At 39.7% G+C, this 16,893-nt stretch overlaps 1 protein-coding gene across 3 annotated transcripts in view; it reads right to left on the bottom strand.

Moving 5' to 3' along the window:
• PHKA2 (phosphorylase kinase regulatory subunit alpha 2) overlaps window positions 1-16,893 on the bottom strand; it is a 43,572-nt gene that overhangs the window by 9,917 nt on the left and 16,762 nt on the right. For 2 of the 3 annotated variants that reach the window (XM_063182808.1, XM_063182812.1), the window contains exons 14-27: window positions 15,865-15,999; window positions 13,962-14,071; window positions 11,360-11,504; window positions 10,812-10,890; window positions 9,227-9,390; window positions 8,418-8,591; window positions 7,200-7,288; window positions 5,951-6,084; window positions 4,297-4,453; window positions 3,486-3,565; window positions 3,185-3,263; window positions 2,934-3,063; window positions 2,241-2,342; window positions 1,518-1,636 (exon numbers count right to left, since the gene is read on the bottom strand). In XM_063182808.1, the coding sequence (XP_063038878.1) occupies window positions 1,518-1,636; window positions 2,241-2,342; window positions 2,934-3,063; window positions 3,185-3,263; window positions 3,486-3,565; window positions 4,297-4,453; window positions 5,951-6,084; window positions 7,200-7,288; window positions 8,418-8,591; window positions 9,227-9,390; window positions 10,812-10,890; window positions 11,360-11,504; window positions 13,962-14,071; window positions 15,865-15,999 (1,697 nt within the window). Of the gene's footprint in view, window positions 1-464; window positions 1,103-1,517; window positions 1,637-2,240; window positions 2,343-2,933; window positions 3,064-3,184; window positions 3,264-3,485; window positions 3,566-4,296; window positions 4,454-5,950; window positions 6,085-7,199; window positions 7,289-8,417; window positions 8,592-9,226; window positions 9,391-10,811; window positions 10,891-11,359; window positions 11,505-13,961; window positions 14,072-15,864; window positions 16,000-16,893 lie in introns of those variants that run through there. The other variant, XM_063182820.1, reaches the window with a different exon arrangement.

The following is a 16,893-nucleotide window of genomic DNA, read 5'->3' as shown; positions in this document are numbered from 1 at the left end:
CAGCAGGAAGGGCAAAGTGGAGGGGGGTACAAAAATAAACCCAGCTGACTCCTCCTCTGTGCAAAATACCAAGTTTCTGTGGAATGTGAAAACAAAGGAACTGTGTTCATAATGTCAAGAGAGGTCCAAGTATTCCAGCTCAGGCCCACCTCTGTGTTTCAAGCAAAATAATGCTGCCATCTAGTGCCTTGTCCCTCCTCCTTCCTGGAAAGGCCCCAGTTCCAGACACACCATTTGACTGGGAGCCCTGCTCAGACCGACCTCCAAGGCCACCTCGGGGCCAGTGCAGCACAGCCAGCAGCACCTTCACAGCCTCCCCACAGCCACGATGATGCTGCAGCAGCGGCACAGCTCAAACACAGCAACCAGGTCTGGGGTCTCTGCTTCCCTGCCTGAACATGTCCCATGAAGAATCATTAACTGATCTTTACTGCCACCAGAAAATGCTTCCTGTTAAGACCATGTAAAAATGCCACTCCTTTCTGAAGGTTTATTCAATCTGTTTCATCATTTAAAGGAAAACATCAAATATTTCCTTAGATTAGGCTGCTCCAAGCCCCATCCAATCTGACCTTATACATTTCCAGGGACAGGGCATCCACAACTTCATGGGGCAATCTGTTCCATTGCCTCTCCCCCTTCATTAAAAAAGTGTCCTTGCATCTAATCTAAACCCACCCTTTCAGTTTCAAACTGTTGCCCCTTATCCTGTCACTAGAGGCCTTGGCAAAAAGCATCTCTTCATCTTTCCTTTAAGCCTCCTTTATATATTGCAAGGCTGCAATAAGGTCTCTTGGTGCCTTCTCTCCCTAGTTTTGAATAACCCATGAGGAAAAATAAAACCATTCTTACAAATGTATTTTATTTGACCACTACCTTCCTATTTATTTAAAGCACAAGAAAATTATATCTGATAGAGACACAAAATAGAGAAATCAAATCACTCATAATAAAACCATCAGTCACATTCATTAAGAGTATTTTGGTTGTGTTTTCTGTGATCTCTCCATATACTCAGTTGAAGTATAATTGAAACTATTGGACTTGAATATGCATGTATAAATTCTAGCAGTAATCATCCTCCATTCCTCAAGAAACAGAACTGGAAGAAAACTAAAAAACAAAACAAGATTCCTTTTCCACATGGATCTTTTCCAAAAGGCATGTGGTCCAGTTTTGCCCCTTGGGCCAAGTAGAAGAATGAACAATGCATAAAAGCTTCTCTTTGTTCATCTGACTTTCCCTTAGCTAAACATGATAGAAGAGCTGTTTTTACAGTGGACAACATGAATGCATTACAGTTTGATCAAGTTCTTCTATATTTCAGCATGTGAAACAAGAACAAAAGAGGAAGAACATTTTTGGAGGAAACATCCCTTAACCGCCTTCTATTTAGTGATCGGTTTTAAAATCAAAGCAACTTTGGAAATTTCTGTTAATTAGCAGGAATAAAACCTGACATATCACAGTTCCAGAACAGCTGTATTTTCTGATGAGCATTGACAGAAAACCCTCACCTGCTTCATCTCACTCTTCAATTTAGTAATACCACTTCTTTCTGTTTTGGTTGCTCCAGAATGCCCCATCTCATGAATAGAAATTGCAGGGCTGGATGAAGAAGAATCTACAGGTCGCACTGAAGAAGCAAATGGACATTTTTAACATTCTAGGGGTAGAAAAATAGATTAAATTCTATCTAAGAAGTAAACACAAATAATTTCAGAAATGTGCAATGCTCTTGGTGACAGCATCCTTTCACAGAAACACATCAAGAGTTCAAATCTGATTGTATCAAGTAAGGGGCCTCAATCCATTCTTGGATATCCAGAAACTGATTTTCCAGGACAGTGAGCAATTGTAAATTTAGTCAGAATTGCAACGTGTCTCTGAGGGTCTACAGAAGAGCCCAGGAGACAGCTGATGTGCCAGTCAGGAATGTGTGGGCATCAAAGACATGCTTCTTGAAGGCAGGTTAGATATGACCTTTTAATGGCTTTTGTTCTGGTTCCATAAAATGTCTTCATTTTAAAAGTTTGCCTTCCTATTACTGAAAACTTGATACAATCTTATTTCAGTGCAGGATAGCTTCCACCATATGTGTTTTGTTTATTTCACAGCAGACATACACGTGCACTGGTCACCCATGATTAATACATTACCCATACCTTTATTTTACATGCAGAAAGAATAGATCCCCACTTGCAAGGCAATCTAACTTAACATAAAAATGAACAACTTACAGCTTCTTTCCACTCCAAACTCTTTCCCACTGAGAATATGATGTAGGAGACTTTTCATATCAAAGGGGCTTAGATTCATCAAGCTCTCTGAAGCTTCTTCACCTAGTTAAACAAAATAAAATAAAATAGAATAACAAATGTCACTGGGAAGACAACAAGCTATAAAGCTGGCTAAGGAAACTGTGAATGAAGTCCAATCACATTTTACTCATTTGCTAGCCCTTCCTTTAAAAAATTAATATATAGGCACATTTCATAGAAAACATATTTCAGGACTAAACCACAAACACTCCACAGAAATAACATTATTTGCATTAATCTTTATTATGCCCTAGCTTGTGCAAAACTTCACTGAAGCTCATGATGAGAAAGCAGTTGCTCCCTTACAGAACAAGATCACTTGGAAAGGTATGACAGCCATCTCCCAACAGCAGGTGACAGGTGGACCTAAATTCCAGAGACAGAGTTATTCCATAAAGAATATTCTCTGATATTCTTTGAATAACTGGGTGCTGGGAGGAGATAAATCTTTTGTTAAATAAAAAAAAAAAAAGTGATTTTCAAGGTTTGTAACTGCACATATGAACTAAGAGGTTAGTAGAAGGAATTAATACATATCAATGAAAAGATCAGCCACAAAGGGTGAAGCAAAAATGCTACCATAAGTACCCTTACAATGAAGCTGTTTCCTACCTGAGCATTTGAGACTCCGTGCCAGCTCAGTGGCCATCACCTGGATTATCAGACCAATGCGGAGCCGCAGCATCTCCACAAAAAGGCTGGGCTGGGAGCGGACGTACATGGCCAGGTACAGAATTATCTCCTGTAAGCACAGATCCACAAAGGCACCTGTCAGAGTGGGTCTTCATGGCTTCCCCTGCCTCAGAGCAAACACTGGCACAGCACTGGCACAGCCCAAGAAGCCTTTTGCACAGGCTGCATACCTGTGTCAGGACTGCAATGCTGATGTCTTGGCCACTGGCTTCGTAAATGAGATCTGTGAGCTCCTCAGGGGGCAGAGGGCTGCAAGAAGTCAAACCACAGGTCGCAGTGATTCAGCACAAGCAGCTATTAAATTCTTCACTGGCATCAAATCACCCAGAACAAAGGTGCCTACAATTCTACCTGGGTGGCTACAAATCCCTTTGAGGGCAAGGAGTAAGGATTAAAAGAAGATAATAGCAGCAGGAAGGTACCACAGGAAGATGAAGGGCAGCCTGTGCCCGAGGCAGAGCTCCCACTTACGTGGTAATGATTTTCTCACGGGGTTCTGGGGGCAGGCCCACTGTAAGTTGCTTGTGGTGTGACAGAAGGTCTGTGCATGCCTGTCATAAGGGGACAAAAAGCAAGAGACCTTTCTCTGTGTCATGTGGAAGTGATATGGCTTTTAATTCACCAAATCAAGTTAATTACATTTCTTTAGCAATATTTAAATGCATTTCTATTAATTACCAGACACACAAATCCAGCAGAATGCTGTTAAATAGTTGCCAAAGATCTCCTGAGGTCAACAGGGTTATGAGAGTTTGAAAGTAGCCTGTTTCCCTGCTCAGTGAAATCAGCAGCACAATGATAAGATTGGGAACTCTATATTTAAATGGTTCCAAACATCCATTCACAAGGCAGACTGTTGACCCAAGGGGATGGAAATAGGCAGAACATGTTTTTGTGTCATCACCAGCACCCTGACAAAGCAGTGCTCCAGAAGTGTTCATATCATCACAACAGCAACAGACAATTACCAGTGACAACTGCAGCATTCAAAGCACATAGTTAAGGTTCTCCAATTAACAGAGATGAAATGAAGCTTTCACAACTATTTACAGTGTGACATTCTCAGTCCATGCCAACATTAGCACAGTTTGCAGTACAGATGAAAGATAAGGATGTAGTAAGACTCTAGATCAGAAAAACAACCAATATTTAATTTAAAATGCTGCACTTTGTATGTTGCAAAGTAAAACCAGAAGGACAAGCACAAACCCCAACAGCAAACTGGTAGTTTTATCTCTGTTCCCAGGTAGGAAGCTGAACCAGGATTATTTGTATTTCATACCTCAGCCAGGACTTCAACTCTCTTTTTGAGTATGCCAGAAATGTAACGGATTAAGCCCCACTCCTGATTGAGGCCTGCCTTTCTGTAGAGCTCATTGAGGAGGCAGTGGACAGTGACCCCATACTGTCCATCCAGCTGTGTGTCCCAGTCAGCACCTCTGCCACAAAACAAACAGGAGCCAATTGTCATCAGGCACAATGCTAAACTTTAGCACATGGCTGGATTTTGACTGCCTTGCTCATGCTGGTGACAGAATTAAATATCAAATGGGACATCTGTGCCTTCACCACAGATTGACTCTGTGTGGACAAAATCCTCTTGATACCAGGAACTTTCACACTGACTTGAGCACTCACTCAGCTGTGAGCCAGCACCTTGAAAAGGAACCACCTGAAGGATTTCCTACTAGAGTTTAAATTGAGCATTCACAAGGACAGTTTGCTGCAGGAACACTCCAGGTAGTGCTTTGTCAGAGCAGAACTCAACAATACCTTCAGTGCTGCTGAAGACTTCACCCATTTTCCAGATCCTTCAGGGGGATTTTTTAGCCATTCCTCTTTCTTAGCCATTAACTAAATTTCTGTGTTGCTTATGCCATTACTGAAAAAAGCAAAGGAGATTTCTCTTCCTTTGAAATTCACTTTTGAAATTCACTTCTGAAATTCAATGCATTATAGCTTCTCTTTGGTAATGTTTTGAACTGTCACAGAATGACTTTTCAACTCCTGCTGACAGAGTCCACCAGAGGACCATCTGCCTGCTCAACAGTCTCCCTTGGTGAAATTACTGGTGTTACATGCAGTAAAACAACAAAACATATTTTTTATAGGATTTCCTTTACTCTTTAAGAGAGGATGCTAAACATTTTGTTTGGGAAATCAAGAAGATCAAAGATGTCCACACAGGAGACAGACTAAAATAAACAAAAATGCAGTCTTTGTAGCAGTAGGGAAGACCATCTGTGATTAACACATACTTGTCTTTCCACCAAAAGCTAACTACCTGACAGGTTCCAGCAGTATTCTGCACAAGAAAAAAAAAAGCTCAATAAACACACTTCAGAAGATGATTCTGTTGTTTCTATTTGCATTTTGTTCCCATAAAACACATTAAATAGCAGGTGTTTACTAACTCCAGCAGATGGGTCCAGACTGCTTCCAAGAATGTTTTAAAAAGTATCAAATTTTAGCCAGTTTTATACCTAAATATGCAAAGAGATTAGAGGAAAAATAGTGAGCACTCATTAAAATTGCATTTTGACTTTAGTTAGAAAATGACAAGATGAATTTTCCCTCCACTTTCATTCTTGTGTATGAAAATCACACCAAATCTTTGTGAACTTCAAATGGAGTGCCACAAATATAGCAGAGTGTGTTCTCACTCATGGAAAGGATTTGTGCATCTAATTTGTGAGCCCTGGAGACTTTATATACTTGTAACTGTGAGCCAATCAACTCTAGAATTTGCACAAGTCTTCTTTTGTATCCAAATAATTCCTGTAATCAAACTAACTGAAAATATGCTTGTTAAAGCACAAAATATTTCCACTGTCCCCTCAAAACACAACCTGAACAGTGGAAACCTCTTGCACAAGAAAAATCAGATAGCTGTGACCAAACTTAAAGATGCTGAAGCTCACACTCAGGCAACTTACTTGAGTATATGCAAGATGTACAAGATATCTGCTTGATCATGGAGTGTTGGACATTCCTTCAGCTGATCAACAAGCTTCCTGCAATCCAAATCACCATGAGCATCTTTAGGTAAGTGCAAAACATTTTCATGGTCCTGATAACAAAGATGGATGAAAAATCACAAGACATGACCTTGAAAAAAGTAGCAGATCTGTAACTTCTTGTAACTTCAATTAAAAAGGCATTAAAAAAATCACAACAGTCTTGCAACAAAGCTCTGCACTTGAAATAGAGACACATCACTTAGTTCTTGCCAGGGTACTGCAGGCACAGAAAGGAGACTAAGCCCAAGAAACACAATCCCCAGAATGGAACCTTGTATCTATTTTTCTTTTTTGACAAAACAAAGAAATCTGATACTGCATACTTTTATCTGCATACTTTTCCTGTCATCTTATGTTACTTGTAAAGAGAAAAGCAGAAAGATAGTATTCTTTTTTTGTAGAAATAATTTAGAGCTTTTTGAGTTCCATCTCTAACCTGTATATAAGTGGTTTTTTATGAATGCAAATATTGCCATTATAAATTTTCCAAGGTCATGAAAGTAAAATGATAATTAATCAGATGATGGATGTAATCTTGTGGTGAATTCTTGGATGAAAAGAAGTTTTGTTTAACAATCTGTTCAGCAGTTTATATAATCTTAAAATACCATTTCCACAAACAGAGCCTTGTGCAGAGCAGAATCCCTCAGGAGGGTGGATAGAACCTCTTTTAGCTATTCTCAGCATCTGGCCACATATACCAAGACAAAACAAGTGCCCAGCACAACTCCATCTTCATGCCTTGAGGTGGGATTTGGCTGGTGCCCTAAGGACATTCACATATTCCCTCTTGCCCAGATGTTACTATAAGCAGCATTTCTTGGAAAACATCTCTAAAGCCTGTGAACATCCTGTCCTTCCCCTTGTGTTCAGCTAGAACTAAAGACAATGACTTAACTTTTGGCTTTTAAAACTTAGGCAATCATTATGTTCTTTTCTGTTTTGCACATTCAATTAAAAACTTTCCACTTGATAGTGTCTATTTGACTAAAAAACCTTCATCCAGCCAAAAAAATAATTTTCAAAACAAGGGAGTGCCTTGGACAAAATGGCTTGTCTGTGAAGAAAAATGAGACCTGGCATAGGGTTTGGAAGGAAAACAGGAGGAAAGGCTACAGCATTGCATCCTAAACCCACAAACAGCATTAAAATTCCTACACTTTACCTTTGTCCCAAAGAAATGAGTATTATCAACAAGATTCAGAGACTTTCGGTGTGTGTTCAGAACTTTAGTGGGAAGAGACATAGACACAGCTGGAAAGCAAAGAAAAAAATGACTGTTTCAGTAACATGAAAATCAAAACCACCTACATGAAGCAGCTTGACTAGGTAAAAACAATAAAAATACCTCCAAGAGTCAAAATACAGAGGCAGTGCTTCTGAGATGTGTGCAGAACTGAGACAAGCTCATGTTCTGAACTTTGTCTCCTCGCAGGTTTGCTCTGAGAGCTTCTGATTTCAGCATGTCAAAGGCTCAGGAGCCACATGCTCAACTGATACCTCTTATTTGGCCTGTGAGTCCAAAATCCTGCAGCAAAATGACCTGACCCTGCCAAGTGTTTTAAACATTTCAACAGGAAATGAGTGGAGAAAATGGCCTAAGACTTCATAATTAAAATTGTAATGCTAAATGCAGGATAATGCTCTGTTACCTTCATATATGCTGAATTCAATGGAGGATCAGATGATGTGGCATATGAAAGATTGCAGAAAAAACTAATAGAAAAGCTTGGAAGTTATTAATTTACACTGAAGTTAAGGGAAGTATTCCAGTGACCAGGGCATTTAATACTACATATCTGCATATAAAACAATGCATATGTCAGAATCTATCTACAAATTCAGTCAGTCTTCTTTTGGTGCATACCCTCCAATCAGGCTATCAGAAATGCAGCATAGTTAGAAAGACTGTGCTCCCTCTCTACTCCATTTGTTCTTACAAATTTAGAAAGCACATGTGAATATTTATGTTTTTCTTGTATTGAAACATTTCATTTCACAGCAACTTTATTAAAATTAAAAAGTACATTTTGTCTGCCTTTATAAGCAAAGACAAAACAATTAATTAACTGATTTGGGTCCTAAAATTCTATCCAACTAAGAAGCTTTAGCAGCTTCCATAACATTAATTTTGATTACATGTTACATTTCATTGCAGGTTTTCCGTGTATACACCATGGCACAGGATACTGGGGGAACATGACAGCAACAACTTTAGTCACTCTTACTTGTTAAGCAATTTCTTATTTCCTTTCTATAAGGAAAGAACTAGTGGCACAAGTATGTCAAAAGGTATCATTTTTAAATACTTGAACTTACCCCTTGTAGCAGCCAAACCAGGTTTTTAAATTATTATCACTAAATAAACAATAGGGAGAAATACCTGGAACTTCCAAGCCCTTTGTCTTGGCCATTATTGACAGTATCTCCTCTGTGGAATGGTTTGCACCGAACACAGGAGGTTCAGTTGTTGTCTTTGAAGTTGGAGGCAGGTATGACTTCAGGGCTGTGCTCTGCAGGACATCATTTATATACTGATCCAGCTCATCCTGGCTATCTAGTGTAACATTCATAAAAAATAAATGTTTCTTAAAGGTAAAAAAAAAAATCACTATTTATCATCATCACTTTCTTATTCAAACACACCACTATATTATTGCTTATTTATAAGGACACTCAAATATGCAGAAATAGTGTAAGGAAGAGATTTTTTAAGCCAAAAAAATTGGAAACAAAAGAAAAAAAAAAACATTTTTGACATTGAAAACAGATTTAGAAGCTAGTTTTGCCTGTGAAAGGAATCAAAAGGGGTTTTATTTTGCTGGTAGATCATAGAACACAGCTGGACTTGATGATTGTATAAGTTTCTTCCAACTTGTATGATTCTAAGACTCTACAATCTCTTCCACACAAGCTCTTGTCCACGACTCTTCACAGTCCTTTAACCTCTCCCACACCTCCCCACGTGCTGACTGTCCAGACTCAGCTTTGCTGTAGCAGTTGCCAGTCAATGCCACACTACAAATGTAGGAAGAACACACATGAACTCATTCTCCTGTCCTCAGGTGGGTGCACAAGAAAACCAAAGGACCATCAGCTGTGCACAGAGCAGACTCTGCACTGCAGGCAAAGCCAGGCTCTGCTGATAGAACTTGACAGAGAAAAAAATACCAAGTGAAAAAACACTACTACCTTTTTCACAGAAATCTGCTGAGTAGTCTCCATATTCACTGTCAGGACTATTACAGTTGTCATTATGGTCATCAAACAGTTTTAGGTCACAATCTGGATCCAGGAAGCTCAGATTTGTATGAAAAGAGGTGGTAAGAAATTCTGATAGCTTGCCTATCTTCACCCTGCAAAAGGGGACACATGCCAAAGAGCATTAACATCCACCATCCTGATACTGATTAATGCTCACTTAGCTTTCCACAGCTCTTCCAAAATTTATGAAACCTACTGTTCAAATCCACCTCTGGCAACTGTAAAGCCACAGAAACTGGCACTGAAAAATAAAAAAGGAAAACAACAGTTGCACATCCAGCTGGGTACTTACTGCTCTAGGTACTAATTGATTTTAACTGTGCTATGGTAACAGGCCTAACTCAAAGCCTAATTATGCAGGGTGCTGTATGTTCATATGAAGAGAGACCCTGAGCTCCAAGGACCTGAGCTCCAAGGATAATGCATAAGAAACTGGGGCTGAGAAGGCCCCATGAATGTGTCTCTTCACAGAACTGGAGGCTGCTAAACCATCTGTGCTGGTTTTAGGGATAAGACTGAATGATGGGGCTATGCTTTGGATTTGTGCTGATAACACAGGGATGCATTAGGTACTGCTAAGCAGGGCTTACACAGCACCCCAGCTTTTCCTGCTTCTCACCCCACCAGCACAGGCTGGGGGTGCACAAGGAGCTGGGAGGGGACACAGCCAGACAGCTGACCCCTGCTGACCACAGGGACATCCATGGTGTCATGCTCAGCTTATTAAGCTGGGGGAAAAATGATGAAGGAGGATGCTCAGGGATACAGAAGTTTGTCTTCCCAAGCCACAGTTACATTTGATGGAGTACAACTTTCCTGAAGATGGCTGAACAACTGCCCATGGAAAGTGGTGAATGAATTTCCCATTTTGCTTTGCCTGCATATGTGGTTTTTGCTCTACTTACTAAACTCTCTTTATCACAACTCATGAGTTTTCTGACTTGTATTCTTCCAATTCTCTCCCCAGTCCCACTAAGGGGAGTGAGGGTGAGCGGCCATTGGGGCTGAGTTGTTGACTGGAGTTAAACCATGACAATATTTGATTGTCAAAGGAAGATAATGATTGAGGGGGAAAGCAGAAAAAGAACAGGGAGATATTGTGGCATCATATTTTACACACAGATGAATGGAACACTCCAGCTTACAAGTACTACATTAAATTAAAACATGTCCAGTAACTATGAAAGTAATTTACTTTTTAATAACAGAAGGCCAGCCAGATTCATATTTCAAAGATTTCATATTTCAAGACTCCATATTTCCAAAGATTTGATGTCTGTTTTCTTTATCCATGAATGGCAGTCAGAGATGGCACACTTTTTGGGAGTCACATCTTTTCCATTGCACCAGGCCCAGCTACCATTTGATTGCCACATAGTAATTAAAGCTGAAACTTCCTTCCTGCAGTATTCTAGTACAAAGTCTGTGTACTATCACAAGTATAGAACTGAGACTTTTACAGGATTTAATTTAAAAAATCATGGAGATAATAATTTGGCTATTCTGACATTACCTTGCACCTCCAAAATAACCATCTTCTAATTTTCTTATTGTAGCAAGAACCGCTGGATGAATGTCAGTACCATCATCAACTAAGAAAGAATAATGGAAGAAGCTCATCAACACATTCTTAAATTATCTCATCCAAATACAGTGCATTACTGGGTGTTGTCTACAATGTAAATCAGGCAAATTTTAAGCAGAACCCACAACTGCTATCAATACTAGCTTACTCAAAAATCCCAGACCACAAGCAAACAAAACACAACCCCTGGATAAGTTCTAAAGACAAACACCAACCCACTCAAGACAAGTTGCAAAGGGATTTCTATGAAATTTCTTTAGACAGAAATAGCATGGAAATGGTCGGTGATGGAAGCATATGAAGTGAAGCATGAGAAAACCAAAATTAAATATCACCATGTAATCCAAATTCAGCATACACATGAGAAAATAAAACTGTACTTCTGATGTTAAAAATCCTGCTAACTGTCTCCTCTCAAACCAACATCCACCCTATCCTCCTGCAGTAATCTGCTTGAAACTGAAAATTAAGTTTACCAAGCATTGTGTGGGTGATGGGAAATGTCAAGGTTGGTCTCCCTGTCATCCTCCAGCAAGAAGTGAGGTAAGCCAGCTCTGTCTTGAGCATCTCCACAATCATCTGATTGTCTAGAGCCAGATAGAAGTGATGCTGGTCAGTAAACTAGAGAAGAGAAAAACACAACATAGGGGTAGTTGTTAGTCCTTTCCTTTTTTTTTGTTTGTTTCCTCCCTTAAATCATTCACAGAAGCCATATGAGCTACTCCTGACCACAACACAAATGATCTGAATTAACCTAACAAGGCCTCAGACTGTGACAAAGAAATCCATGCTTGTGCAAGAGTCCATTTCCTTACACCTGTAGACTGACCACCAAAGTAAGCTGTACAAACAAAACCTGGGCAAGCACAGCCATGAAGCAGAACCTTCCCCATGACCAATTACACTGACCTATGATCTGGAAGATGGAAGTACTCCAAATGTGGAAAAAAGCTAATAATAGTAACAAAAACAATAAACAGGCTTAAGTGCACACTGGGGACTGGGAGCTGTATGTCTCCAGTGACTGTATGTCTCTTGGGAACCAAAGTCAGGCAGAACACAGAAAAGCTGGCAGTCACTGAGGAAAAAGGCACATGAAATGTGCAATGGCCAAGTGCTGCTCCCACTGCAGCAGGAAGCCAAGAACCACAGTAAGCCACTATTGTGGCTACTTCAGGAGCTGGAACCAAAGAAGCTGGACAAATAATGGAAAGTGTATCAGATCAGCCACAACAAAAGAAAAGCAAACCCATAAGCCTTGGGCAGGGGTAAATGCATAAAGAACATGGAAGTTCAAACTGACAAAGTCCTGGGAAATTTTTTCACAGAAGGAATTAGGAACTAGCCAAAACAATCCTTGAGCCACTCACAGTTAGCTTTGGTAATTCAGGAAGAAAAAGTCCCAGAAATCCAGAGACAAGGAAACACACTGCCCATCTTTAAAAAGGAAGAGCTGTTTAAAAAATCAGGCCAATTCCAGTGCGTGGAAGCAAAGGAAAACAAAGCAAATTTGAGACAGACAAGATAATGACAAAATGATAAAGTAAGATGGTCAAAAATCAACCTCAACAGATTAGTCCAGTTTCCTTCTTTAGAGCAACCAGACGGTAAGTATAAGAAAGTGGCTGACACCTGCCAGCTTCTGCAAAATTCAGCTCACACTAGTGAGCTGACAAAAATTCCTAGGAAGCAGAACTACTTTTAAAATTGTTCTCAGAAGGTAGTTATTGACTGTTTTTTCAGAAATACTGTATCTGAATGAAGTCAGCCTTTGCCTGAAACCTAATCAATGTCTTCACTAGAAAAGAGAATGAAATACAAATGACAAAATCCCAAATTCTGTGGACACTAGTCAAGATCAACAAGATGATTTAATTGCTAACCTTAGGAAGGTGACATTAAACATTAACTCCATCTACCTCAAAAAAAAAAAATAGTCAGGAGAAGTTTCTGGCTTCGAAGTACAATGGAAAATGCTATGGAGGTTTGAGTAAAACTTTGAATAAGCAGGAACTGTTACTGTATTGCTAATGTTAAGATAAATGCCATTTTGCAATATCCTAGTAAGTGTGTCCTTATTTGATATATGACAAGATTTTAGCAGGAATACTGGCTCTTATTTACACAGCAAGATGTGAACTAAGAGGTATTTTGAAAAAAAAAAATCCCATCTCTAAGGAATTTGTCCCTTATTTGCAAAAGTGAAAATTGGTACAGGGAAGTAACACAACAACTAACATTTTATAAAGCTGTGATCAACTGACATGGGGAAGAATGAGAAAGGATCTACATTTTTTGCAGTAAATCTGACTTCTTTGGACATTATGAATCAGTACAAAAGCCTTTCACAGAGTCCACTGAATGCCTTCAGCTGGAGTTTAAAGACTTCATTAGTCAAACATCTGTTTAGAAGGGTGGATGCATTCTTTATCCTGCATCAGTTGTACATGCTTGGAGCAGGGGACTCCCTGGCCATCTAGTACCAACTGCTGGAATAATTCTATTGAAGTAAGTGTGTTGCATTTCATTAAATGTATCAATAGGAGGCATTGATTCTATGAGGATCCAAACTTTCAGCAACGTTGAAAAAATGCACTAAAGAGAAAAAAATCCACAACATCCATTTCTCAGCATTACTACCCCTTCAACAACATAATGAAAAGATCACACCTTCACTTCCTAGGGGTTACAGTATTTGGCACACTTATGTGGTACTAAATTTTTCATCAAAGCAATTGGTAGAAAGATATATTAAATGATGTATTTCTGCAGAAACTCTTTCACAGATTAGAATGTTGGTGTGGGCAGAGATCAGTAACAACTCTGCACTATTGATTCACTGTGTTCTCCTAAGCCAGAAGCCAAAGAAACCAGACTCTGTATGACTGAAAAGAGATTTATCAGCAGTTCTACCATGCTGATCATCCCATGCTCTTAAAAACCCAACAAAGTAAAGCCCATCTGCTGTTTCAGCCCTGCTCCACCTAAGGTACAGTGACAGCAGGGAAAAGCAAAGTGCTTCACTAATGATTCACCATTAAGAAAGGAGGGATTTTCCTGCCAGCTTTACATGCTTACCTGAGGGGTAAAAGCAAATATTTGATTTCTTATCACGTAGAGCTTGGAGGTGCCCAACACCCCTATGTGCCGGTGTGGTCGGCCGCTTAACTTCATGTTCTTGTTCCGGCCTGAAAGGAAAGGGAAAGGAAAGAATCTCAGCTAACATCTCCTGTGTTGTTTTCCAAAATAACCCCTTTAGACAGGAAATTTACTCCACTAATACCAGTAAGGCAGAAAACCAGTAACAGAGTGTGAGGCTACAAGCTACAAACTGGTTTTGTAGCAAGCAGCAATATAATAACCAGAGTCCTTCAAAGGCCTGATTAAAAATTAAAATTTTGGCTTCACCAGCCATGGATATGGTCTTATAATTACAGAAATTGCTCAGCACCCAAAGCTTCCCCACCAAGAAGATGATGTGATATTACAAAAAACAAAGCTATCAACATAACCCAGAAATTCCAGTGTTTTCAGATATAGGGCCTTAAAAACTCATGTCTGCAGGCTAAATCAACACACAAGGTACATCTGAAAACAACAAAAGATTTTCATCAGGCTTCAGTAAGCTTCACTTTTCTCAGCAGAGCTTATTAGCAATGATCCACACTCCAACCTTTGCACCAGCAGCCAGGAGCTCTCTCGAATCTTTCTGACAAAAACAAACAACCACGGCCTGAAAAAATACTACTGTGAACATTCCCAAGGAAGTCACTGTTAAAAACAATGTATCAAATCATCCTACTCACACTCCCCCACTAGTGAAAGAAAGCTATTATGGATGATAATAAAATAAATGTAAGCTTCAGCAAAACCCTGCGAATGTTTCATTTTTTTAGAAGAACTTTGAGATTAAGAGCTAGATTCTCTCACAGAAGCTTCTCTGTGTAAAAGGCATACTTTCTAAAATTTATCTGGAGGCCCCATTACTTTGAATGATTCCATAAAAAGCTCCCTGTTAAAACAAAAAAAAAAACAAGCTCACAAACAAAAACCACCACAACAAAAAGTGTTCACCCCATGAGCAGCCTCAGCATTATCTGTAACCAAATTGCCATGGGAACGTGCTCCAGACTGCCAGAGAAGCAGGATACAGCTCCCCTTGTCCAGACAGCAAAGGAATCTACCAGTGCTGAGTCACCCCACCTCAATTTTATTTTATAGCAGTATCCACAGTTTTAAATTATGAGTTGCTGGCATGCCTGAGGAAGTAAAACTGAGTTAAATTAGGAATACATGTAACAAATTTTCCACCAAGACCCAGATAATTCCATCAAGGATTATCAAGAATAAGTTATAAAGTTATAAATAGACTTAACAACTAGAACCAGTCAGAGCTTTGGAGCATTTATTTAAGTCAGTTCAGGCTCTAGGAAAACAGGACTTGAGAGCCACTGCTGAGGAACTGGAATGTATTTAAAGTCTTGTTTAGAAAAACCCTAAAGGCTTCTGGGTTTGCAGCAGAGACAGAGAGCTTCAGCAGCTTATCTCAGCTCCAGGCTGGAAGGAAGTTTAGCAAAAACCTGACAGCCCAAAGATGCTCTGATAGCAGCACAGCTTCCCTGATTTGGAGCAGAAAACTTCCCAGACTGCCTGCTCAGAAGATGAAAATCATACTGCCCAGTTTCCAGACTCAAATGACTTCTCAAAGGAAAAATACTTGATTTTTTCCTCTGTGTTTTACCAGGCATTTTTTCAAAAACCAGTTTCTCTGTGGAAGTAGTTTCTGGAGGACAAATGAAGAGTCAGTTTTTGTCTAACTCCAAGGGCACAGGGAAACTTGTATTTTCTTTGCCATTTCTAATGAGGTAATTTTTCCACCTCTTTGAGTCCCTAATTTAAGACAGAAGTTCTAAGTTGGTTAAGCTTCTTAAAAAAAACACCTTGTCTGGCAGCAGAGAGGCTTCCATGTTGAAATACTTACCCAGCATGGTGTAGAGGTTGCTGAGGATGCGAGCTGGCTGCACCCTGAGTGGATGGATGTCAGCAATGCTCTGAACATTGATTCCACGGTCTTGCAACAGATTCTTAATTTGATTAGATTCTGCCAAAACAGTTACTGTGTAACAGAAAACAAAAACACAAGTAAAAACCAACGTTCTACTCTTTTTAACTGACTGTCTCTACTGTCACCTCTCAACAAATGCATTTAGCTAACCAAAAAGGCATGAAGACCTCACTTTTTTCTTAATTTATGGATTCATGAAATCAAAAAGGATTAATAGGGCACCTGACAGATTTCTATTCTCTGTTTCTCAGTATTTCTTGCCATTCCTGTCCACTTTGGACAACAGTGTTGGTCAGAAGGGCAAGAAGAGTCCTTTGAGGTCTCTACTCAGACCTCCTACTCAAAGCAGGGTCAAAGCTGAGGTTAAAGCAGGTTCCTGGAGACTTAATCAGTTGCTTCTGATTTCTTTGAGTACCACTGGCTTGGATCACACAGTATCTTTTAGAAGAGAGTCTCTTTTAGTGCTTTCCCCCCCACAGAACAAAGGGAAAGATGACTTTAAAATCTTTGTTTTTTTAACACAGCACCCTATAACAATGCAGCCAAGTCACTGGGGAACAGGTGCTGTCACTTGTACAGCAATACATATTTCAGAGGACACGAAATGACAGAGGTAGGGAGGAAAAAAATTCCCTAATAGAGGAATTTACAATCCAGGCTCAGAACCCATCTCTTGTCCCACTTCAGGTTTTGCCCATGATAAGTGGCTTATTGATTTGGGACTAATAATTCTTCTCTGTATTGTGAATACTTGCCAAAGAATGCTAAAAACAAGCAAGCACTTTTATTTCTATTGGAAATTAAGCACTTGGGAATATTGAAATGCTACTCCCATGAGGCACCAACAGGGGGTAAACAAGCACCAGCCCAGGTCACAGGATCCTTGACAAAGGCTGCTCCTGATAAATGAGCTGGTTGCTCTTTCAGCGTGATCCAGGCACTGGA

The sequence above is a fragment of the Melospiza melodia genome, chromosome 2, assembly GCF_035770615.1.
Source record: "Melospiza melodia melodia isolate bMelMel2 chromosome 2, bMelMel2.pri, whole genome shotgun sequence".
Lineage (NCBI taxonomy): Eukaryota > Metazoa > Chordata > Aves > Passeriformes > Passerellidae > Melospiza > Melospiza melodia.
This window is presented reverse-complemented; position numbering and strand designations above follow the sequence as displayed.